Source organism: Solanum pennellii, chromosome 1 (assembly GCF_001406875.1).
Source record: "Solanum pennellii chromosome 1, SPENNV200".
Lineage (NCBI taxonomy): Eukaryota > Viridiplantae > Streptophyta > Magnoliopsida > Solanales > Solanaceae > Solanum > Solanum pennellii.
In genome coordinates this window covers 34,199,275-34,226,168 of record NC_028637.1, presented here as the reverse complement: position 1 = coordinate 34,226,168, position 26,894 = coordinate 34,199,275, and the positions used below count along the sequence as shown (strand labels likewise).

Sequence of the window (26,894 nt, the reverse complement as noted above, 5' to 3'; positions counted from 1 at the left end):
TGTTTAGGTGCAAGTGAGACTTGTCTCTTTTCCTTTAACACCCCATTCTAGGTCAATTTCATAGCTCATAAGCTTTTAATTCTTTCATTACTCACCTTATCTTGTTCAATGTTATTTGGTAGTCTTGTACCATTCTTTATGAAAGTAATAAGGAGTTATTCAATGTGCTACTATGTTCACAAGTTTATTTAGATAGGCTAATTTGGGACTTGTCCCAATCATTGGAATACCCTAGGTTATGAGTTCATTGAGTTACATCTTGTCAAGTTATTCTTTAACATGCATTTGGCCTTACAAGAAACATCATAATTTACATTGGCCATATAAGATTGGTATGACTTGGTCATTAGCAAATTTTGTTACATATTTTTGAAATAATATTGCTGGCCAATTAATTGGCATAAACCAAACTTTCACTAAACAATTGTCACGATATTATCACTAGCCAAGTCAATTAACTTCATGTATATAGTATAGTAATCTCATCATTTTAAGCAAACCAACTTTTAATCATAAGAACAATTCAATGCTTACTCATAAAGTTGATTTGTCATATTAGCTTTGATTACATCTTATTACTTCTTGGAAACATTGCAGTCCAAACACTTACATACATATCTACTGTAAACACAAAGAGTAATTGAAACCTTTATTCCATTCAATAGTAAACTAAATTTCATAAATGAATTATAACAATTTCATCTTCTCGAACACAATTAGGCATTAATCATGGGGATCTAACCTATAGGTCTCATTCGACATTATCATATCATAGAAACCTACACATAATGATCAGTTAGCACCAGATACCAATAACATGCTCGAGATTTGCATTATACATACTAATAGAATCGGAAATAGGGAGAACTAAGGAGATGAACTTTCGACAATTTCATTGGGAACAACCCTAGTTTCGGTTTTCTTCAATTCAAAACATTTAAAAGCCTCATGGGGAAACGAATCCAAGAGAGAAACTCATACCTTACTATAGAATTGAATCTGCGAAGATCACCCTATACTTTGCACGGAAATCTTGAAGAATTTTCCTTGAAATCGCCTATGGAAAACTGAGAGTATTTTTCTCTTTTTCTTTCGTTTGTTCACTGTTTTTCAGTCGAGAGTTTCTTACCTAGTAAAACGTGAGTCTATGTCTTAGAAATTGAATATTGACTAATTAAACTTAGGCTAATTAACTTAATTAAATAAATCAATTAACTAATTACCAAAGCGCCCCTCCTAAATTGACTAAAAATACGAGAGCATTTGACTTAGCCAAATTCTGAAAATTTGCTAAGGGTTTGGATTTTACCATAAATTTACATTAATTAATTAGTTGCTAATTTAATTAATTAAGCGACCTAGGGTAATTACTAAAGTACCCCTATGTCACTAGGACCATAACTAACCCATTTAGACCATCCTAGGTTAGGTACTAGGATGTTTGTTTAGTTAGCTACTCTGCTAGTATCACCCGTTTAGGTCTTAGATTTTCGGGCACACTAGTTAGTTTATTTTAGTTAGTCCTAGGTTAGTTAGCTAGATCGGTAAGTTAATTAATGCCTAGGTTTGGTTAGGAAGCTAGGCCCCACATGGCTTGACCTGACGCGCGCCTGCCCCCTTACTGCCCTAATCGAATTCGGTTGGGCTTGGTCGCTTGGTCTCTTGGCCGGTAGCACATGTGCTTCCACATGTTTTGTCGTACACTTTACTAACCGTGCACACTGTAGTTGCACTTGGAAAGTACACTTCTTGTCCCAGGGATCCTCATTATATCCTTGGGCAGTACTTAATCTACATGATCATTTTAAATGACCATGTTCTATGGTACCTAGGCTTGACACTTGGATGCCTCGTACGTAATGTGTGTATGCCATGAAATCAAAATTTTTAGCTTAGGGTCTTCATTGCAGGTACAATTTCTAAACAAGCTTGGATTGGAGCATTAGAACATCAAAGTATATCTTAAGTTACTTGTCAATAAATAGAAATTGGCTAACACCCTTAAGCCAATATTCTCTAACATGCCCAATATTACTCAATATTGGGCATTGGGATGCCTATGTACCCCAATACATATTCTTAAAACCTAATAGGCTCTTCACTAGACAAGTACATTTTCTGAAATATTACATCAACTCTCGCAATCTCAATGCTTAAGTCCTAAAGGAAGTTTAAAAGATATTCAAAAGACTTCTTAAAATGACTCGAAGAACTCTCAAGACTTGGCTCGCCACTCTACCATATATTTAATTTATGAATACAAGGTTGTGATATGTGATAGGAGATATATCATGATAATTAGGAGTATATTTAGATCGTTAAACATCAAAAACGATCAAGAAATAATTGTGTGAGAGCAAGTCCATGACAAGGATATGCATTTTAATATTGAATTGTAAAATAAATTTTTAGGCAGATAGATCCACGACCTCTCTGTGACAGGGAGAAAAATTATGAGCATAAGGGGGAAGTTCCACGACGCAGAGCAAGGTGCCTAATTCACATGAATTGTTCCTTCTTAATTTTATAACCCCGATTCGCCTAATTTGATTCTTTTTCTCAATTTCCCGTTAGACTAAGATAGCCAATACATGTACACAAGAATTAATTTTATAAGACTCTAAGAATAGACATGATTTGCTCAATAACTTAACAATTCTATCCTAACTCAAGAATGAATATCAACTTCAAGATCACAAATCAAGATCATAAACTTTCAACCCTATAGATCAAATTTTACTGAAAGAAACATGATTTACGTGTGGGTGAACGAACCCAATGCTATGAAAGTCTCATATACCTCTTTAGGAATCAACCCTTGGAAAAATCGACAACGAAACCTTATGAACTTGACGATATCTTGACCTTTCCTACTCTTTTCTCCTCTTGTCCTTTCTTTTCTCTTCTCTCATAGCCCTAAAGTAAATTTATGAAGCGTATACTGAACCAAATAAGTTTAGACCCCAAATAAACTATTTAAAAATGAAAAAACATAATCGAATAATGAAAATACCAAATTACTCCTCTAAAAATCCGATTGATTTTCCTTATCGTGATAAGTCGACTTCAAATGGTCTTATCTCTCTCATATGAAATCGAAAACTAGAAATCTTGGTGGTGTTGGTAAGATGTTTCAAAGAATTTTCATTTGATATCTTGTAGCTCGCCTAGATCATCTTTACTATGATTTATGGTTATTTAAAGTTGACACAAAATTCATATTTAACATAACTTGCAATTTTTCTGATTTTCAATCTTTCCAATAACGGTTCTTTCTAATTTTACCTCATTAAAATAGAGGGGTGTCACATAAACTAAGAATGACCAATCTTTTTCTTCCAACTATGAGTTTTCCCAATGATAAGTTGCTCTGACAATTTCTTGAAAATCCATTAATACTTTCTTAATATTTGGCTTCTAAGGTTGTTTGGTTGTATACGTCTAGCTTCACCGCACCAATCGGCGCCACACCAAATGCTCTTGTCCTTCTACTCTTTATCCTACATTATCTCAATTCGAACATTGTAAACTTTTGCGAACTAGGTCATGGTGGCCGACAAGGTCTGCTACACGCCATTTGTCCTTGACAATCGTCATTTTTCTTATATCCTAGCTGACTATTTACAAATATTAGGTGATCTAAGCCTCCTTCACCAATCGATTTGCGGGTACGCCGATAGGTATGCTACCACACCAAATTCATCTTTTTCAAGGATTGGCCAACGAAGGGACTACTCGCTAAATCTCGAAGTGTCTTCGGCAGTCTTGAGGTTTAGATTTCTTCTTTCTTTTGTTCATTGATATCCTTGCCTTGCTCTTTTGGTCTTTTGATCTGCACAATATCATTTAATACATCAGCTTAGATTATAAATTAGGCATTAAGGATGATAAAACTATTAAAACAAAATCCTAAATAAATCAAATCTCTGACTCATCACTTGGCTTACCTACGGGTTGAATTTAATAGGTGCCATCATGGCTAGGGAAGCCGAGTGGGGACAGTAGGCCAGTCTTTTTGATACGTGGCATGATCCTATTGGCTTCTTTATTTTGATTTGTCATGCCACATCATTTTCCACGTGGTGCTAACCAGGACCTTTAGGATGAGATGACGGTGGAGTTAGCAAACTCAGCTCATATATTGTTGTCCAAATCAATTAATTTAGGCACAATTTAAATCCATATTTATTAGACTTAAACAATTAAACAAAGTATTTTAACACTGTATATTTATTTGGATTGATATATCCATGAATTAAATATATTTTTAATCATGTTATGAATTTGTATTCAATAAATATAAATTGTTAATGTATGTATTAATATTTTAACAATATTAAAAGTCTAAGATAAGTTTTATCTAAACTAAACTAAAGATACGTAAGCAAAAACTGTGAAATGATCTTTAGAAGTTAATAATATAGAATAAAATTCTGAGAGACACAAATAAATATAGGATACAAATAACAATAAATTTCCATTAATATTCTGAACGGTCCTCTATAAATTGATTGAAAGAATTATAAATTAGAAACATATTTCATTATCTCCAAATAAATATTGAATAAAATGGCAAATTCTAGCATCTCAAAAATTATTTATGGTACCCTTTTAATTATGTTCCTTCTCTCAGGTTTTTAATTTTACCCCGTTTATCTATAATTGACAAATTACAATTTGGTGTTTATGAAAAATATATAAACAAAAATACGATTCCCGTAAATTGGAGAATACATAGAGATTTATTTGATTTATTTTAGTTTTGATTTTCCTAATTGTTAACATATTATTAGTTTGTCAAAACATTTTATAAAATTGAATAGATTAAACCAAACTGAATGTAAATATATCAATTTAAAAAATGAAATTTTTTTTAACAATATGGATTCTTGGTGTTTGGCTTTAGAGGAATCCATTATATATGTGTTCACTTTCGTGTTTGATTTATAACTTTGAATTTTATAAATCAAAGAATTTGTTTCCAGTTCCGAATAAACTAAAAAATTAATATTAACTGATAAAATAAAAAATATAAAATTGGCTTAATTTATTTTGCTTGGTTCCAATATTTGAAAAACATACTAAGTAATTTTTGTTGTCCTTAGTGAAAATAGGCTCAAAAAAAAATCATTAACACATATACAATCAACAAGTCAGTTTCTTTTGTTAATAAAATTTTTAATTCTATTATAATTAAAAAAGATGATACATTTACAAAAAAAAATGAACGGATAAAGTTATTTTAGTTAAAGTTATAAGATAATGCATATAAATATTTTCCAATTTTGGGACAAAATAAAGTAATGCACTTATATATTTATTTACTCCATATAATATTATGAAACAGACACGTTAAGTTAGAAAATTTGAAGCTTGATATAAAAAAAATCTATGATCAAATTTAAATTCCAGGTATGGTCCAAGGAGATGGATTGAAATGTTGCATTGACAACCACATTGGGAGATTTATTCCAGGCTCCAGCGATGACACAAAATGTGATAATCTTTGCAAACAAAATTGCAAGGGAGGCCATTGTAAAATAATAGGCTCAAAATGTCCAAATCATTTCTGTCAATGTCTTTATTAACAATCATTCAACATTAATTTGTACATGTGACTAATTTAACTATAAAGAGTCTATTAAGATTAAGTATACATATATTGTATTTTAATTTTAAAATAATCTAAATCTTTTTAATTCTTATTGATTTCTTCGTAATTAGCTTTTATCTTTTCTGTTAACGTTATCTCAACATGATTGAAGTAAAGAAGTAAAATATTATAATCTAAAAATTGTCAAAAAGTGTAACACCTTAGATTTTTGTAAAAGGAAAAGATAGAATTTTATTTTACTGTTGTATTCTATGTGTCCGGTCTACAGGGCAAAGAATTTCTACGGACTGTAGAAGTCTTCAAGGGAAGTTGGGATTAATTTTAAGAAAAATCAAGTTTCAGTATCTCATTCTACAATTGACTAGGATGGTCCGTGAGATTATTTAGGTGTCGTAGTTAGTTCTTGTAGGAAGGTCTCATACATAATGAAAGATTAAGGTTAAAGTAGAGTTCTATGGTTGGTCTCTACGGACCGTATATGGTTTTGTGGTCCATTGGTTACACACTAGACTAGTCCGACAATTAATTTTAGAGGGTTTTTTTTGGGTATGTTCCCCAAGTATTTAATGCCAAAGTTGTATTTTTTTACACATTTTCGAAGCTCAAAATGTGTATTGTAATTTCTTAAACTTCAGATTCTAAAGCATTCTCCTAATCCCAAATTCCCTACCATATTCATTCACTCCAACTCTCTCATCCCATGGAAGAAGAAGTTAGGGTTCAAACTAAGGATCTTCAATTCACCATAGCATTTGAGTTTTGATCATTAAATTATGTTAGTATTCGCCGGTGGAATCCTTCCCTCATGGAGTCCCCCAATATCCCATTTTTAAGGGTTCAATTCTCAGTTCAAAGTTTGGGTTTTATTCAATTCCCAAGGGTTCTTCTTAATTATGACTTAGTTAGCTATTTTGCATCTTCTATTGCATGAAGTGAAGTTATTACATGTGTTTGAGTGGAATTCCTATGAACCCATGCATGGCCCATGATCTTTTACTATGAATACATGATGAAGCTTATGAAATATGAAATATAAATGTATAAATATATGGATGTCTTTATGAAGTTAATGTATATGATTGAGGATGCCGTTACATAAAAATATTAATAAAATAGTGAAAGATTTTCTCACATAATGATTCATAAGGATGAAATGATTTCTTAACAAAGTTGAATCAAGATTAAAGAGCTATTTTAAATGAGTTTAGCTTGAGCTGGTGGTAGCTTCATTGGGCCTTTCCATGTAGGCTTTCTTGTTAGTGGAGGTCGGGTCTCTACTATCAATCTCCTTGTCCATTACTTTGTGCCCCCATAGGATGTATTATCTAGTAGATCCACTTACGCTAGAAGTTTATGGTCCTTACCTTGGCTAGTAGGACATCTATTTTCAGTATGGAATATAAATCAGGTTCTATGTTTTAGCTCAAATGGTCTATGTCGGTAATTGTAAGCATCCTACAAGAATGAATTAGGTTCACTATCAAAGTATCTCACCAACTGTTATAAATATGTTAACCTTGCATTGATTATGATAACGACTGGTGTTTTCGAACCTCTTATCTTACGATTTAGCTTGGTTATTGAATTTCATGAAGAGTTTTTAGCATGATTTCTTATTATTTATGCATTTTAATCATACTTTCTACATTCGGTATACAAATGCATACTTACCCCTATATTCTTTCAATATTGTAGGTCTAAGGTTCCCACCTTGCATGTGTGTGGCTTGTTGATGTCCCTTGTCGACATCAAAGATCATTGAATCCTTATGTTCTTCAGACCAAGAAAATTTTATAGCTTTTCTTTGTTTCATTTTTAGATATTGGTCATGGTGTAAGGGTTATGTTAAAACCACTTTTTTGGATGTATTAGATAACTTGTTGAGAGTATGATACATTTCTATTTTGTCAAACTCTTTTATGATATGAAAATGCATCTTTTTAAATCATTATGTATGTTATCTTGTATGATGTAGACTAAGTGCATTGTGTAGGACCTTTCAGGGTTTAATCTGCCATGTTACACCTAGGGTATATTTTGGGTTATGACAAACCTAATATTTGAGCAACGTTTAGAAAGTTCTAGGGATGTCTCACAAGACATGTCGATTAATGTCTTGTATATGAGTGTGAAGTGAGTCGTATTTATGGATATGAGGCTATAATACCTTATAGAAAATTCAACTTCTTTCATAAATAAAGTTGTGCAATAGAGTGTAACTCGATATGTCTCTCTCCTAATCCCTATCCGATGTTTTTCAACATATGGCCCCTCCAAGAGAATATGTTAGAAGGAATGGTGGTGAGAAAGTTGAACAAGAAGCTCCTTAAATTCAAGATGAACCTTTGGTTGAACAAGTGACTAATGTGGAGTTCTGAGCTACTTTCCAATTATTGAGTCAAGCTATTACAATTCAAGACAATAGGAAGGTTGTAATACTCGTGAACCCAAATGTGGGTACCGTAGAAACTAGATGAGTGGCTTTACTTGAATGAATCCCCCTAAATTTCATTGTTTGAAGGTGGAGATATATTGTCAAGAGTTCAGTAATGATATGCACAAGGTTTTAATTATCATGGATGTGACACCTATGGAAAAGACGAAATTGATGTCTTATCAACTTAAGGGTGTTTCTGAATGTTGATTCAACTAATGCAAGGAATATAAGATTATTGATGTGGGTCCTCTTCATTGGGAGAAGTTTAAAGTTGCTTTCGTTGATAGGTTCTTTCTCCCATGAGATGAGGTAGGAAAAAGCACTTGAGTTTACTAACATTTGGCAAGAAAGTATGAGTACGAAGGAGTATACTTTCAAAATTCACATAATTATCCATATATTCCCCCTACCATGGTTACTGATTCTACGAAAAGGATGAATAAGTTTGTTTTGGCTGAGTCCAAAATGAGGGTTAAGGAATGTTGTACTTCAAGGATCATTAAGGAAATGGATATTTCCAGTTTGATGACACAATCCAAACAAATTGAAGAGGAGAAGCTTAAGGAAAAGTATAGAGAATCCAAGAAGGAAAAGAGTGGTGATCAGGACTTTACGTTTGAGGTTTAATGGAGACGATCGTTCTAGATTCTGACAAATGTTTGTTGACCAAGGTTTCTCTAACGCTGTGTCTATGACGTTCAAAAAGTATAATGTGTCTAACCCTATGCCTCAAGGAGGAAATAATGGTTTATCTTATTTTTCTACCTGTGCTAGGTGTGGAAGGAAGCATGCTACTAAAGGCTTGTCCAATACGGATGGTTTATTTAGTTGTGGAATGAGTGGTCACAAGATGGGGATAGTGCATTACTTGCTAGTAAGGGAAGAGATGGAAAGAAAGCTCTGCCTAGTTTTTAAGGTTTGAGTTCTATAAAGAAAAATTGATTCTATGCACCGGAAACTCATCATGATCAATAGGGTTCTCTTAATTTGGTTACAGATATGTTGAAAGTCTTTCACCTAGATGTTTATGCTTTTCTTTATCCTGGTTCTACTTTGTATTTTCAGACGCCATATGTGGTTATGAGATTTAATGTTTCTGTGGATGTGTTGTTAGAATCTTTTTCGGTCTCTACTCTTATTGGTTAATCTATTTGTGGCTAAGAGAGTCTATAGAATGTGTCCCATCTCCTGATCCATATATTCACTTATGTTGATCTTATAGAGCTTCTTGATATGCTACATCTCATTGTTATTCATAAAATGGATTGGCTCCATTGTTGTTATTCTTATGTTTATTGTAAAACCCTAGCACTTAAGTTTCAATTTTCAAATGAATAGAAAAGGGGAAATTATATGTCTAAGGGTCAATTATTTCTTGCCTTAGATCTAGAAAAATGATATATAACGTTTGTATATATGTTTGAGTTAGGGAAACAAATTCGCAAACTCATTTAGTCCCCTTTGTAAATGATTTTCTAGGACTGTTTCTTGATAATCTTCTAGGTCTTCCTCTCGAAAATGAAATAGACTTCGCTATTGACCTTCGAAATAGATTAAGCAAGTCACGCCACAAAATATGCAAGCAACGGAGACTTTTAAACAAAACCAGAGACAGCCAATCTTGAAGCAATCATAAATGCCGTTTAGGCACAAAATTAATTCTCATCTTTAACTTGTTTAAATTACAGAAGAATTTACTTTACGAACCATATAACTTGATATTGATTTTTACATAGATCATACTAAATATTAAGCAATAAAAAAAGAGAAGAACTCACACATTGTACTTACTAACAAAGATCAAAAGAAGTTTCTAACAAAGAGTAAAAAAAGGGTCAAACTAAAAGTTCATATATAGATATACAGAGCAGAGTCACGGGCAATTTGTAATGATAAAATTCTAATATTTCATCACGGAAACAGCGATTTTTATCGTATAAAATTTGCAAACATCAACTGAAAATGAACAAATGAATTGACTCCCTGCAATTATGTAATCCTAGCCTCAAATCATACTCCAAGTTCTTTATGTCCAATTTGATGAAAATAATTGTGTATATCAGTAAAATAAAGCAAGAAAGGAAATTGAAATTTTCTCACACTTTATTGATCAAAATAAAGGCTCTCTTATAGAGCTGTACAAAAACTGAAATAGCTAAAAAATACGCTAACATATATCACATTAACAGACCACTAAAAGCAGTAACTTCTAGCTAAAGACCAGGATACACATTGAATCCGTTTAAACTACTTTTATTTGACTAGATCAAACAAATACTGCAAAACAACTATCTAACAATCACTCCCTTAAACTGAATGCTTTCAGTTTAATTGAAATAGTTACTAACACCAAGCAACTTCCTGAGTTTCTGGAATGTGCATAATTTCAATGGTTTTGTCATTACATCAGCAATTTGATTCTCACTCTTACAGTAGAGAACTTCAATGACTTCATCTTTTGTGAGATCCCTTAAGAAATGAAACCTAACATCTATGTGTTTGCTCCTGCCATGAAACACGGGATTTTTGGAGAGTTTGATCGTTGATGTGTTGTCACAATAAATTGCAGTTGGTCCTCTTTGCTTGAACTGCAGCTCCTCAAGTATTCTTGTGAACCATATAGCTTGACAGGCACAAGCTGTAGCAGCTACAAATTCTGCATCAGTGGTTAATAAAGTGACAATAGATTGCTTTTTAGAAGACCAAGCAACAGCTCCAGAACCCAACATGAACACATATCCCGAAGTACTTTTTCTGTCATCTTTGTCTCGGGCATAATCACTATCAGTAAAAACCAAAAAATCTGATTTGTTTCCTCTCTTGTAAAACACTCCGCAATCAATTGTTCCCTGCACGTAACGGAGAATTTGTTTGGCAGCTGCAAGATAAATCTCCTGAGGGCATTCCATATACCTACTAACAAGGCTGACAGAATACATAATATAAGGTCTAGTAGTAGTCAAATAAATCAGACTTCCCACGATTTGTTTGAACACTCTGCTGTCCACTTTTCTCCCTTCTTTTGGATATTTCACAAGTTGAAGACCAGCTTCAGTTGGAGTTTCGGCAAGATTACAGTTCTTCATTCCAAACCTGTCAAGGATTTCTTGAGCATACCTTCTTTGAGTAATAAAAATACCAGCAGCTGATTGCACCACTTCAATGCCAAGAAAATAGTGCATCATTCCAAGATCAGACATATCAAATTCAAGCATCATGGATTGCTTCAATTTTTCAAACATAGAGCATCATTTCCAGTATAAATCAAGTCGTCTACATATAAGGACACAACAAGAATCTTTTCTCCTTCAACTTTAACAAATAGAGTATGCTCATATGGGCATTTAGAAAAACCTTCCTTCAAAAAATTTGCTTCAATGCGACTATACCAAGATCGTGGGGCTTGTTTAAGTCCATATAAAGCCTTTTTTAGCTGATACACTTTGAATTCATCTCCAACTTTAACATAACCAAGAGGTTGTTCGACAAATACCTGTTCTTTCAAGTCCCCGTGCAAGAAAGCCGACGTTACATCCAACTGGAAAATGGGCCACGAATTTTGTGCTGCCAATGCAATCAATAATCTGATTGTATCATGTCTTGCTACTGGAGCGAACACTTCTTCATAATCTACACCTAAGTCTTTCTCGTAACCTTTTGCCACCAAGCGAGCTTTATACTTGTCCACCTAACCATTTTCTTTCAACTTGGTCTTAAAAATCCACTTCACATCGATTGTTTTCTGACCTTTTGGAAGCTCAGTTAGCTTCCATGTGTTATTTCTTTCAATAGCTACAAGCTCTTCATCCATAACTTTTCTCCATTTTGATTGCTTTATTGCTTCTTCAAAAGTTACAGGATCAAAATCTGCAAAAAGAGCAAAATGAATAGCTGGATCCTCAGATTGACCAATTCCCGTTACTTCATAATAATCCATCCATATTGGTCTTTTTTTTTGCTTCTTGGTTCTCTTGAAACTGCCGGTGAGACTTGAGGCACTACTTGTTCATCTTGAGCAGTGATTGGTTGCTGTACTACCACAGTATTATGTTGATTTTCAGCCTCATCTTGCCCATCAAAGTCTACTGGAATTTGTCATTGACAACCAGATTCACTCCATGTCCAGAAGTTTTCTTCGTCAAATATTACGTCTCGATTAATGACAATTTTCTTTGTGATAGGATTATATAGTTTGTAAGCTTTTGAACAATCACTAACACCAAGGAAAATGCATTTCTCACCTTTGTCATCAAGCTTCGTTCTTGTTTGATCTGGAATACGGGAATAACAAATGCACCCGAAAATTCCGAACAGATAATGTAGGACTTCTATTCAAAATATGAATGCTCCAGTTAACAGCTTCAGGCCAGAAAGCTTTTGGAACACTGCTTCTTGTCAAGAGAATGTGCACCATATCATTATAGTATGATTTTTGCGCTCACAGACGCCATTTTGTTGGGGCGTATAGGCTGCTGTCAGTTGCCTTTTAATTCCATTGCTTTCACAAAAATTTGCAAATTCTTGTGAATTGTATTCCCCGCCTCGATCTGTGCGAAGTACTTTGATTTGGCTTCCTGCTTCTTTCTCCACCATAATTTTGAAGCTTTTGAAAGCTTCAAAAGCATCAGATTTGGCCTGCAAAAAATAGACCCATGTCTTCCGACTAAAATCATCAATGAAGGTAATTATGTATCTTTTACCTCCATTTGAAGATGGATTAATTGGGCTGCAAAGATCAGAATGCACCAGCTCCAACATTTTTGGCTCTCCATGATTTTCCCTTAGGAAATTGATTACGTTGCTGCTTGCCAACTGCACATTCCTCACATACTTGAGAAGGAGCTACAATTTGAGGGAGGCCACTGATCATATTCTTCCGTTGCAAAGTGCTTAAGCCACCAAAGCTCAAGTGGCCATAACGAAAATGCCATAACCACGATGTATCTGTTACGTTGGCCGAGAAGCAGGAAGATCTCGAACTCTGCAACTGAAGTGGAAACATACGATTTGTCGTCATGCTAACTTGAGCAACCAAACCCAACCTTTAATTTTCATTTGACATAATCCATTTTTAATGGATATCTCATAACCCTTTTCTTGTAGTTGACCAATACTAAGTAAATTGGTCTTTAAATCTGGAACATAAAACACATTAGAAATTACATGAAAAGAGTTGTCTTGTCATGTAAAGTGACATTGCATTTTCCTATGACAGATACAACAGAGTTATCACCGAACTTGACGGTATTCCGGAAGCTTTCATCCAATTCAGAAAATGCCTTCTTGTCTCCGCACATGTGGTTGCTACACCGGGTGTCCAAATACCACAGATTTTGTCGAGTTTCTTCACTTGCATAACACACCATCAAGAGAGAAACTTCTTCTTCCTTCTCTGCAAAGTTAGATACTTCTGCACTCTGTCTATTTAAATTTGTTCGAAATTCTGATTGGTAATGACCATACCTATGGCAGCGATAGCACTCAACATTTGTTTAATCTACTGACTTTGATTTTTGAGTTGTTGAGTCATTTCCCCCACGTCCCCTTTCTCTGTGTTGAAACTGATTATCATTCTGCTAATGGTACTGTTGATTACCTCGACTATAGCTTCCTCTCCCCCTACTCCGACCTCGGCCTCTATCTTGACCTCCACTTGTTTTAGAAGGATTATCTGTGGTTGCTTTCAACGCGTGCGCTTCTTTGTCGTGTTGGATTATTTTCTGCTCATGAACTAACAAAGAACATTGCAATTCATCAATGGAGAGTTCATCAATAGCTTTCGAATCTTCGATAGAGCAGACAACAAAATTAAATTTCGGTGTCATTGATCGAAGGATTTTCTCAACAATGGTGACATCCTGCATTTGCTCTCCATGGATTCTCATATTGCTTGAAATTGCCATAGTTCTTGAAAAGAAATCTGCAATTGCCTCTCGTGACTTCATACGCAAAGTCTCAAATTCAGTTCGGAGTCCTTAGAGTTGTACCCTTTTTGCCTTCACATTGACTTGATACTTCTTCTTCATGGAGTCCCAAATTTTCTTGGAGGTTTCTTTGCAAAGAATAGTCTCCAAAATGGAACAATCGATAGTTTGAAACAGATAATTATTAGCCTTAAGATCTTTCAATTTTAAGACTTCAAATTTTATTTTCTGAGCTTCTGTAGCTCCTGTTGCTGGTTCTGCTACTCCAGATTCAACAACATTCCAATAGTCCTTGGACCTCAAGTAGTTCTCCATGAGCATGCTCCAATTATCATAGTGACCATCGAAGCGCAGAATAGCTGGTTGTACGAAGTTGTCTGAGGAAGTCATTGAATGCTAGCTGCTGCTATTATATGTAATTCAAGCTCTGGTACCACTGATGAAGGTAATTGTGTATATCAGTAAAAGAAAGCAAGAAAGGGAATTGAAATTTTCTCACACTTTATTGATCAACATAAAGGCTCTCTTATAGAGCTGTACACAAATAGAAATAGCTAAAAAATAGGCTAAGAGATATCACATTAACAGACCACTAAAAGCTGTAACTTCTAGATAGAGACCAGGATATACATTGACTCCGTTTAAACTACTTTTATTTGACTAAATCGAACAAATACTTCAAAACAAATATCTAACACAATTGAACAGAGGAACACACTTCCAAATTTGAAATATTGGAATACTATGTAGGCGTTTGGTCATGCGCTACCAGATCATGATATGAAATCATGATATGGAATCAACGTTTGATCATGCGATTTTACGCTGATTCCATCTCATGATTTCATATAATAAGATGTGATTAAATATTCTCCAAAACCCATGATATGAGAATATTGAACAGCGTTTTCACATTATTTAATAATAGCTAGACCAAGCAAGAAACCTCTCTTGAAACCAAAAGAGAAGAAAAGGAGTGAAAGTCACCTGCTACAGGGCAGTGAACAGGCCGGGCTGCTGCGTTCAAGAGTCTATATTCGAACAATGAAGAACTCGTACAAGCTTGAGAGTCGAGTTTCGATTGAGATAAAAAGAAAATACATTAGATAATCTTTGAGAGTAAAAGACACTGATTTAAGTACATGGAGAAAAGGTCTTTAGATGTTTTTTAACAATGATGAAGCCCTACTGTATTTAGATCAAAATAGGGCTTCACCTGATGGCTGATTTTCTTATTGTATTAATTAATCCCAAGACTCATTTGGGCTTCGGTCAAATTTTGTCGGCCATTATTTTGTCTGACTTTTTAATTATTTTGGGCTTCTGCATTAATACCTTATATTTTGTATAGGGAAAATTGTACAAAATAGCAAAATAATAATCTAAAATAAATGGAGTAGCTAGGGTTTGATTTAATTGTGCTCCATAGCAAACGTTTGCAAAAAATTGTCAGGCGCCTCTCTCCCAAATATCTCGCTCGCCACTCTCCTCCAATCTGTTGCTCACTTTCTCACTTTTTATACAAACACAAGTGTATAAAAATTGTTTCTAATTGTATAAGGCAGAGAAAATTGTATAAATACATATATTTTTGTTCCCCTCTGTCCCCTCTTCTAGACCTCGCTCGCCACTCTCCCAAATCTCGCTCGTCACCCTCGCCTTTCTCACTTATACAAAAAGAAGCGAAATGCATAAATTGCGTTTCTGTTTGTATAAAGCGTGAGAAAATATTATATACACACATATATTTTCGTCCTATACACTTATAATTATACAATAAAAATACTCCCCTGCCCAATTTCTTTTCTCTTTCTCTCTTTCTCGTTTTATACAATTTTCAAATTGTTTCTAATTTCTCTCTTTCTCGTTTTATACAATTCGATTTAATTGTATATTCCTTGTCAAGTCTCTTTTGTCTTTCTCTCTTTCTCATTTTATACAAATTTAAATTGTATATAATCGTTCTATGCACTTATAATAATACAATTCGTTTTATACACTTCGTTTTTATACAGTTTTCTGCCCAAGTGTCTTTCTCTTTCTTGTTTTATACACTTAGTTTTATACAATTTGTTTCAACTGTATATGTATAGCGAATTATATAGTTTCTATGTTTGCTATCGAGTGCAATTATGCAAACATTGCTATAACATACAAATATGAATTTTTTATTTGCTATATGTGAAAGTTGCCGTTGTATATATTATTTGAAAATTAGGTATATTGCATTTTATATAATAATATTCTCAAGCTATAACATTAGAGTTTGACTTTCAATGTATAACATTTAATATATCAAGTTATAACATATTGTTATAAATTAAAGGTTGATTTTAAATAATTGAAAACATTTGTTTTTTTAAAAAAGAAAAAAAGAAAAATAATGTTTCTGCTTTTAAATGGAAGATAGCACGATTGATGTGATTTAAAATAATTTATTTCATAGTAGATGATAATTATTTAGCACATATTAAGGAATTCAAAAAAGTAAGATTATTCAGTTTCCTTACAACGCTCAATTAAGTTGAAATCAAATTAAATTCTAATTTGATTCCTTAAAACGCTCAAATAAATTCAAATCAAATTAAAATATATTTTTTCCCTCAATTATGTTTCTCTCTCTTGTTTGCAGATTACATTTTAATTTTTTTTTGTTTTTGAAGATATCTTGCTGTGGAATAACGTGATTTATTGTGATGAGCAACAATACATTTATATTAATTAAACATGGTAGAAGGTGAAATCCGTCAGGTTGGTATTTATTATAGTTTATTGGTTTTATTTTAGTAATTTTCTTCATTATACCGTTCATGGTATTTTTTGTTTCACAACGCGTTTTTGTAGGTACCATATTTTCAACGACATGTAACATTATAGACATCATAGTTTGATTAAAATTGAAAATTTTATTAATACATGTTTTCTGGAAAAAAAGTGAATAATGATAAGTTAATTTGCTAGTATAAAAAGCAACGAAAGTTTAGCAACGTGCAAGAAAGAATTATTTATAACGTGTTTGATCATTGTTATATGACTTTTATATTAAATGTGTATAAAGAGTGAAAGTTTTTTGTTTGTATGAATTTTGTTTTGAAGAGCATTGTTTTGTATGTTTTTGTTGATGGAATTTTGAATCTTTTTTTTTTTTGAATAGTTGTTTCTGTACAAAGTGGGTATGAGGTTTGTATCCTTTTCGTAGGAAATATGTTTGAAGAACAATTTTGGTATGGTATAGGATGATGAAATTTATATTAATTGTGTGTGAAATTCGTATCCTTTGAAGTATGTTTTGAAGAGAAATTTCTGTATCATGTAGGATGATAAAAGTTATATTAATTGTATATGAAGTGTATAAAATTTTTAAATTTGTATTAAGTGGAGATGAAATGTGAAAATTTTTCTTTCACCTTGTTTGTATTAAGGTATACTAATTGTTATTTTATTTTAGTTAAATAGGGAAATATGTTGATTTCTAGATGGAGGGGATCATAAATGATGCGTCTAATCTGTATAGTGGTCTAGTAGGTGCGATGATATTGCAGCTTAATATGGATATTAATATAAGCTCTTTTGAGATAAAATATATGGTTAGTGATATGTGTCCACCTGTTAGTATTCACAATGATGGTGGGGTGAATGAGAGGGTGTTTTTAGATCAAAAGAAAGCTAATTTATATTTATTTACAAAATATCCATTTGTGCATTACTTTGAAAGATTTAGAGATGTGTAATCAAGATTCTATAGTTGTTACAGATAGGAGTCTGAAGTTAGTATAATGCAAACTAACATTGAATTATGCTCCAAAAATTCCATCCGCTTGGTAGGAGTGAATTTAGATGGAGATATCGATGAAAACACATAACAACATAATGATGTAATAATTTATCATTCTTACTTATTCGTAGCTAAGAATCAGATTCAAAAGAATAGGGAAATAATTATGGAGGTGATGAAGCATGTTAGAGTTGTCGAAAAAATTCTGTTTTCGTGTATCGCGTTGTAATGCGTCTAAGTAAGTACACATCATTGTTTTAATTTGTATTTTTTTTGATTGATTTGGTTATATAAAATATAAATGTATCATTTCTTATTTGTAAAACAGTTATTACCTGAAGTGTCATTCTGATACTTATTCCTTGATGATGAGATCATCGTGTTTGAATAAATCAAATTTATTCAAAATTAGAAAATATTATTCTGAACACACAAGTTCTGTTAGAGATAGAGTGTATGTAAGGCGTCAGGGAATAACTAACGTTGTAGTTGTCTTAATAATGGATAAGTATATTGATTCATCTACCGTATACACTCCAAAAGATATAGCGAAGGATATGTTAAGATTGCATGATCTTTAACTGATATACATACAGTCATGGAGAGCAAACGACAAAGCGATAAAATTGTTATGCAGAGATCTGGCAGAATCATATTACAAACTACCTGGTAATTTAGATGTAAATTATGAACTAAAATATTTTGAATTGTAAAAATGAAAAAAACTAGCATGCAGTTTGTTTTCTGAAATTGTCTATTTAATATCCTTGATGTATAATTTTATATCCTTGTCGTATGTAATTTTAGTTATATAGGTATTAAAGTTTGTATCCTTTTTGTATCGATTAAGTGTCATTTTATCCATTCAGCTATATATTTGATGTTTTATAATATTAAAATATCTTATTATATTATTATACAAAATTCAGGTTATCTAGACATATTGGATTTAGAGGCTGCGAGTATTGTAGACAAATTGTAGTTGTTGATGGGGAAGATTTAAAATGTTCATATGGTGGTACAATATTGACTGCAAGCAACGAACATATCCCATGCGAGAGTATATAGGATATACCAAGTTATATTTTAGAGCCTAAATTGATGTCACCCTGTCCAAAGAGATCAATCGGAAGACCTCAACTTGAACGCCGGTAAAGGTTTGCTGATGTGAAATTCAAAAGGTCAAAAATTACTTGCAGTAGCTATCGTTAAGTTGGATACAACAAGAAGACATGTTCAAATTATCCGATGCAAAAAAATGATTTATTGATTTTACTTCTTGTTACACATTTTTTATGTTGTTTTGTCTGTTAGACACATGTTTTGATTTATGATGTGCATTTGGTATCATTATATTTTAGTAATATTGATTTTTGAATATTTTCTAACTATAAATAATATTGAAACACACTGATACCAATGTGAACCACTATACAAGTATTATTAAAATTCCATACATAGTGCATTCACATTTCATACTATATGGATCGACTATTTTAAACATATCAAACGGTACAATAAATACCCATTGATATGTTAAAATTATTGAACCCAATGTATTACCATGGCATGAAATATGTGTATTAAAAGTATCCTGAAATTATATGTATAAATTGTGATATGTTTCGTACAAAATAGAAAACAAATCAAATATTAATTCATACAAAATTCATGAAAAATTAATATAAAATTCATCCAAATACTACATACAATAATTCATACATCAATTATATGTAAAAAATACATTTCATACGTAATTCATACAAAGTTCATACATATGGAGCAACTATATTTAACTTATATTGGTACAATGAATGTTTTATTAAAATAGTTCATACAACGTTCAAAAATATTTTATACATTATGCATACATAGTTCATACATAGTTTATACAAAGTTCATATGTATTGATAAAAAAATGTATGATATTTCTCATATTACAAAGATAAAAATTCAAAAGTGTAATGTCATGTTCATATAAGTAGTTATCAGACTTCATACATATTTCATTCAAAATAAGAGTAACATTGATAAATTACATACATAAATCTTGAATTCATATTAAGAAGGAAAAACTGGAAAAAAAAAGCATATGATATTTAGAAATAATGAAATACTAAAACATAAACAAATTGTCAATAGTTGAAAAGAAATGTAGTCCAAAAAAAGTTAAAGGGTGCAATAAATTATTTCTAATTTCTTTTTCGTGGTCTCGGAGTAGTATCATTGATGGTGCCCAGAACTTGTTCTTTTGGTGTGAGAGGTCCATCATACTTTCTAGAAACTGTACCAGTAACTTCACTGTCACTTATTGCTCCCTCTTCATTATTCGATTTTACATAATGCCAAAGTAATGTGGCATACCTCTGATGATAGTATGTTGCATCGATATCAATAAAAGACATATAAAAAACACCATTGCTGATGTATTCATCAAAATGAGATGTGTATAAACCACAATCGCTGTGAACAATTTGAAAGTAGAAATATTTTAATACATACTTAAATTATCTTCTTGTTAAGGAACATCTATCATATGCTTGATATCGAGAAGTTCGGATTGAGACTTGTGTTGATTTTAATGGAGATTATTGGCATACAGATCAAGCCTTTTTCTAGAAAAACATGTGCTCGTCAGAAATAATGATATCATATCTAAAAGTTTATCAAAATCTTCTCTCACTTTTTTTGTGAGAACAACTCCTCCCCTCACCGAATCATATACATGCAGACATCTAAACTTGATTCGAAATACAACAAGCAACCAATGAAGTTTCTCACTAATCTTGACAGGGATAATGATTTCGTCAACTTTGTCCCAAGCAATATTAGCAAGAAGTTTGAATCCTTTAATACACTGTCCAACATCGTGGTCGGGGGTGATGGATCTCATATTGCAATCTAACTGTCTCCATTGTTTCTCAATGATATCAACCCAAGTCAAAACCAACAGTTAACCGTGTTGTATGAAATTGTTGTTTGAGAGTACTTTGCCTTCTTTCTCAAATTACACATAATTGTATTAACATGCTGTTACAAACAAAAAAGAATAAAAATTACACAATTGATACTTCTTACACTGCCATATCAAGAAATAACCATAGCACTTCATACACAAATCATACAAAAATAATAGATCATTTTATAAACAATTCATATAATATTAATACATTAACTCTTACTTCAATTCAAATATCAATTTATACACAAATCTACAATACTAAATACAACATTTCATACATCAATTAACATAGAATTCAAGCAAATACTAATACAAAAATATAATTATAAAAAATCTATACTATGGCTTTACAACTCAACAATTGTACTCACTTACATAGAATATTTTACTGAAACTATATCAATTCATACTTCAATACATGAATCATACAATACTAAATACAATAATACATATCACAATAAACATATAATTCAACAAATACTAATTTACAGTATAGACTTTATTCATATGTTATACAACAATCATTTAATATGGATTCATAGTATAACTTACCCCGTCTTCCCAAGGTTTGCTCGATTGACTCATTATATGGATAGAACTCTTTTTTATGATTTTGACAACGCCAAAGTCCATTTGAGGTTCAATAGTATTTTTCATCTTTGTATATGTTGTTTTATGTGAATATTGCCAAAAAAAAGAGTGTATAAATTTGATTTTTTGAAATCTAAATAATATAATTTGCTTTATAGACATTTATACTTGCCACGCCTAGTTGATACGACTTTGGAAACTCATTGGTTGAACTCGCCGATCAAATAAGCTGGAACCTCAAAGCCGTTGTGACATTCAAATGGATGTTTGAGTGGGAAGAATATATGAACTCTCTTTGAACTTCTTTAGCCTTCATAGAGTCGAATATAAGGAGAAAATTCGTACTTGCCGGGATTCCTATTTCTTATTTTCACATCTGGAGTTGTGGTAGCATTTAGAACTGGATCAACTGTAATGATTTGTGTCATAGTAAAATCAGGATAATCATCCAATGTTGGTGGTTTTGAAGATGATGATTCAGGTACGTCAGCATTGAAAAAACCACTAGTTGAATTTTGAGCTTCATTTACAAAAGAAAAAAATTGTAAAGTCAAAACAAGTTTATAAATGTAAATACATGTTATATAGTTTTTGTATCATACCATCAGTGTATGAAATGTGAACGTATTCACCCATTGAAACAGAAGGTTGAACCATAGAAACTTTATCAGATTGTGCAGTATTTTGAGTGACATCGTTCTAATATAAGTTTTTAGACAACGTCGATACATATTTTGATTATTTTTGTATGAATTAATAAAATAATTAAACTAACGTAAGACATTAAAAAAACAGTTTCATTAGAATACAGTTTCACAATAATTAATTCAACATTTATAAATTATTCATACCTATATGAAAAGCAAAGTTTGATACATTTTTAATACATGCATAATCATATAACATTTATTTAACATTTACACAATATTTGGACGTCATGAAATCTGTTCTATTATGGTCGTAGAAAATTCATACAGTGAATGATTCACATAACATAAATACTAATATATACTACGATCCGACAACATTCATACACATAACACACAATGAACCATACCTTTTGTTGTGCATTTGATGTTGGTTGACCTCTTGATGACTAATCTCTTCAATATAGGCTTAGTCGCGTTATCGACGTGAGTTTTCATTTCAACCATGTGTTTGTCAACCTTATCATTATATGAAAAAAACATATATCAAATGAATAAATAAAACATACATAAATGAATATTAGTTAGTTAAATTAACATTAACTTTCAGGTCTTTTAAATCCGCCTTAACATGCCATTAAACAGTAAGATGTTTGATATGTATAATGTAATATCTTAAAACAATTTTAATCATAATTTTTTATTTGTACGTCTGCAATTTCTGCCTTTAACTCTACATACTTTTTTTCGAAATTAACCCCATGATTTGCTAATGTTCCTTGCTCTTCTGAATCATTGTTACTTGAAGATTGATATAAAATGTTTTGATCTATGACATTTAGCTCTTCCTCAGTAAATACAATATTTTTGAATTTATTATGCAAAAGAAAAAATATGAGAATGAGTACTAATTTATAATTACTATAAAATATTTACTAAAAATTATCTGATTTTCATGTGTTCTAACTATCATTTTCTTCGAATAATAAAAAAAGATAACATCATTCATTGTCTTAAAGTTTAGAATACGCGGTGTGCACTCTCAAGCATGAATAACAACTCTGTTGTCAAATGAATGACACAACTCATAAAACAAGAGCTACAATGCTATATGGAACTGACTGAACTTGAATGGTGAAAGATATTTTTGAACCTTTGATTTAACAGAACTGCCAGTCTCTTTTTCAACAGATTTGTGCGGTGGAGTTTTGAGTAAATATATTAAACGAAGGAACATGAAAATCATCAAATGATGTACCCTCAACAAATCTTTGACTTTTATGGGCTATTCTACTAACTTTCTTCGACATTGAATAAGAACTTAAAATACTAAAATTAGATTATAGTTTATTTTTAATTAAATATATTTTTAATTGATATGCTATAGCTCAAAAATAATCTGCTATAGTAATGATTTTTAAGGAGTATGTTTATAACTCGATATATATAGACTTAAAAATGTGTATAGGGTGTGATTTTTGTTATATTATATGATGACAAAAATAATTGTGAAAAATAATACTATCAATATTATGACTTTACACTAATATAAAATATAAATGCAAAAATATGGATCTATTATCAATTCGATAAATATGAAACCTGAAATAAGATGAAGATAATCAATTACTTAAGAAAGCAAATGTAAAAAGTGATGCTATACTTTTAATAATAAAGCATAAAATTTTAACAGTGATTATATAATTGTGACATATCAATGATGAATCATGGCGTTCTGCAACGCCAACATAATTGAAACCATCAACTGAGAAAGATAGAATCGATAGAGACTGGATAAAAATTACTGAGGAAGATAGAGTCGATAGAGATTGGAAAAAAAAAATCTATGTTTCTTGTCCATCCTATTCTTTGTAATATGCAAGTTTTGTATGAGATGGTAAAACAAAATATGGAAAAAATGAAATGCCCACCAGAGAGAAAAAAGAAAAAATGTTTGAACTTAAGCAGAGGTTAAAGAAGCCTCAAAACAATAAAACCCCGTCAAAGTATTATAAATCATAAGCTATAAGTCATAGAACTAGTCCCTTTGTCTACATGATTATAACTCAAGTGAATAAAAAAAATTCTTCTTCTTTTGTAATAAATATTTTACATATGCAAAATCATATACATAAATACTTCTTTAAACATAGTGCACATGAAAAGTATTAAAGAAGACTTTTCTTATAACGGTTGCCGAAGTGATGCAAATTTTACAATAACTCCCCATAAAGATTTATTAAAAATGATTTACTGCCACATGTTTGATCCCTTTTCTAGTTGAGATTGAAACAAGGTCTACAGATGGTTTTTCTGTGTGAATGAAACAACTACTTTTCTTACTTAAGTTTCAATGGGGTCAGCCGAAAAAAAAGGTAATTAAGAAAGAAATGGATAACCATTGTTGAAATCATGCACATTAAAGACCACCAAGGATAGTTATACATCGCCAGCAGATAAAATATAAAAGTTTATCATTGCATTCAACTCATGTTGTAATGGAATATCATTTCTCCCGATTCAAGTATACAATACTTGAACATTCCATTCACTGTCATGAAATACTAAAGATGAAAAAAAAGGTTTACAAAGTGCTAGATATTAATTTGAAATTTTTTTCTATTGAATCTTCTTCAGTGAAGGACCCAATTTTTTTTTATATAAGCCTATAAATCAAAAAAGATATAGTTTCACAACATCAACTTAGTATTTAAAGAAAATATAAAGGCTATCTCAAAAATAAAATGATTAACAGTTGGAAATTGAATTTTATTCTTTTGGGTTGATGGTTGATTGGGAGACAACACTCTTGGCTTTCTTTCTTACTTTATAGCAGTAGGTAATAAGGAACTAAACCAACCATACTGTTATGGATTTTTTTTTTATAAAAAAGAATGAATAGACATAAGAGAAGCAGAATTTGAAGAGTTAGAAAGAACAAGATTATTGATGTCATCGAATACTTAATTTAGTGTACAATCACCATAAGGGTATCTTGAAAAAATTTCTTTCTCTCAATGAATAAGCTTATGAAAATGTCTATGACAGCTAGACACTAGCAATAAGAATGTTTTTGAAACTAGTTTTATTAAAAGCTCAAAGCAATCAACGGTTTACCAACAACATATTCATTAGTCAATCAAGTGAAAGCTAGTCAATTGACATATAGTGTGCAACAGAAATAACCCCAATGGGTAGTAGTTGTTTGCTCTATAGCTAAAGAGAGTAATTGATGTGATTTTTATGAACTTAAGATCATACAATACAATAATAATTGCAAAAAAATAATAATAAAAAAAAATGGGACATAAAATATCTCAAAACTAGGAAAGAAAGTTATAATCTATTGGATATTATAACTATTGTATAACAGTTTTATAAGGTAATATAACATGTCTAATTATATCTTCCAAGTGCACAAGAATTTCAAGGAGGGGAGAAGAATAAGTTATTTGTTTACATAACTTCTAAGGGAGGAGAGAAGAATATATCGCGCATGAGATGTGTATGTCAGTCTTGTAATAAAGGGTTAAATAGCCAACAATATTCACGATAATTAACCAAATCATGCTAGCCAGAACATGTCAAAAATTTCTATCATAACTAGGAAACATGTTACGACATTTAAATTTCTTCATGTAACTAGAATAATTTTGGAAATATATTTGACACTCCAAAATAAATCAAATTTTAACTTTTAGATTTATATGATGAAAATTTATGGTTCTAAAAGTTTATACATTTCCCTGGGGATGTAAATTTTGCAAGCTGGAAAATAAAAAACTCAAATTCTCCATGAATGTATCGTGCCCCAACAAATGCAATTAGAATATTATAAAGTATTTCACCAATACATCAATTATTGTGACAACCATTAATGAATCATGAACATGTTTTTACATTTTAACATAATTAAATAATTCTAACAACCTTCAACCCCAAAAAATGAAAATATAGATAAAATAAAAGTTTCTACTACAAAAAGCCCATCAAAAACTACTTCATGTTTGGGTGCCTCTTCTACAAGCACATTTTATTTCATTAATTTATAGATATCTTCATATGATTATGTCTAATGAAAAATGAAATCATAAGTTTGCTCATAGAGAAGATCAAACTTTTCCATCTGTACAATTACATGTATGTAATTTGACTCACTACAATCTGCATGATGTCATTCTTCTAAAATTTGATCGAACATGCAAGTAAATTATTAGGCAACAAGTTAGCATTCTTGCCTTTGAAATAGTCAGATTAACCTTATCGAGGTGTTCCTTGATACCTGAGGTTTAATTCATTTACTTAAAAGTTTTGGACAAATATGTCATCTAATAATTGCTCTTTAAAAGGAGATTTTAGAACACAAATTTCACTATATTTAATCGTCAACACGACTCAATTGGTAGAACCTAGAGCCAAAGAGGAAATAATCTTCACTAAATTTATAGCGATAAAATAAATGACAAATATAACGGTTTCATCAGATTTATGTTTGCTTGGACGGTTATCTACTGAATAATTCGCATTTTTTTAATTTCAAAATAATTAATTAATTAGTTAAAAGAAAAAAATCAAAGCAAAAAAAGGAAAGATGATGGGGTGCATGTGGATGTGACTGAGCACTTAATTATTTTCTCGAGGTAATCAGAAATTATTGTTTTCCTGAAAAGTCTCATGCCACTAGTGCATTCATAGACAAATATTAGTTGATTTTTCATAATGTGTATTTTTGATAAAGATTATACAGACTGATGGTAGTTCTTTTCCAATGATTTTATTTATTAGATTGTATCTATGTTCAGGGGTAGGGTTTAAACTATAAATGTATGTGTAGGCATCACAATTTTGTTGAATAGAACATGCACCTCTACAATACTAACTCAACATGTGTTCTTCAAATCCAGAAGTGGCTTAGAGATCATTGGAGGCTAATTTACCCTGAAC

General features: G+C 31.5%; 1 protein-coding gene across 1 annotated transcript; it reads right to left on the bottom strand.

Annotated features, from left to right (window-relative positions):
• Positions 1-13,210: 13,210 nt before the first annotated feature.
• On the bottom strand, positions 13,211-14,365 carry LOC107019897. The gene is made up of 3 exons (XM_015220260.1): positions 14,039-14,365; positions 13,648-13,990; positions 13,211-13,494 (listed from the first exon to the last, which is right to left on the bottom strand). The coding sequence occupies exons 1-3, from the start codon at positions 14,363-14,365 to the stop codon at positions 13,211-13,213; spliced, it is 954 nt and encodes a 317-aa protein (XP_015075746.1).
• Positions 14,366-26,894: the final 12,529 nt, after the last annotated feature.

Bases quoted from the DNA above. Each gene is read 5' to 3' on its own strand.
- LOC107019897 (XM_015220260.1), bottom strand. From the start codon at position 14,365: ATGACTTCCTCAGACAACTTCGTACAACCAGCTATTCTGCGCTTCGAT. The intron at 13,991-14,038 runs GTACAACTCTAA...TTGCGTATGAAG, and splicing joins TCAATGTGAAGGCAAAAAGG to TCACGAGAGGCAATTGCAGA. The intron at 13,495-13,647 runs GTAATCAACAGT...ATTACCAATCAG, and splicing joins GAGAGGAAGCTATAGTCGAG to AATTTCGAACAAATTTAAAT.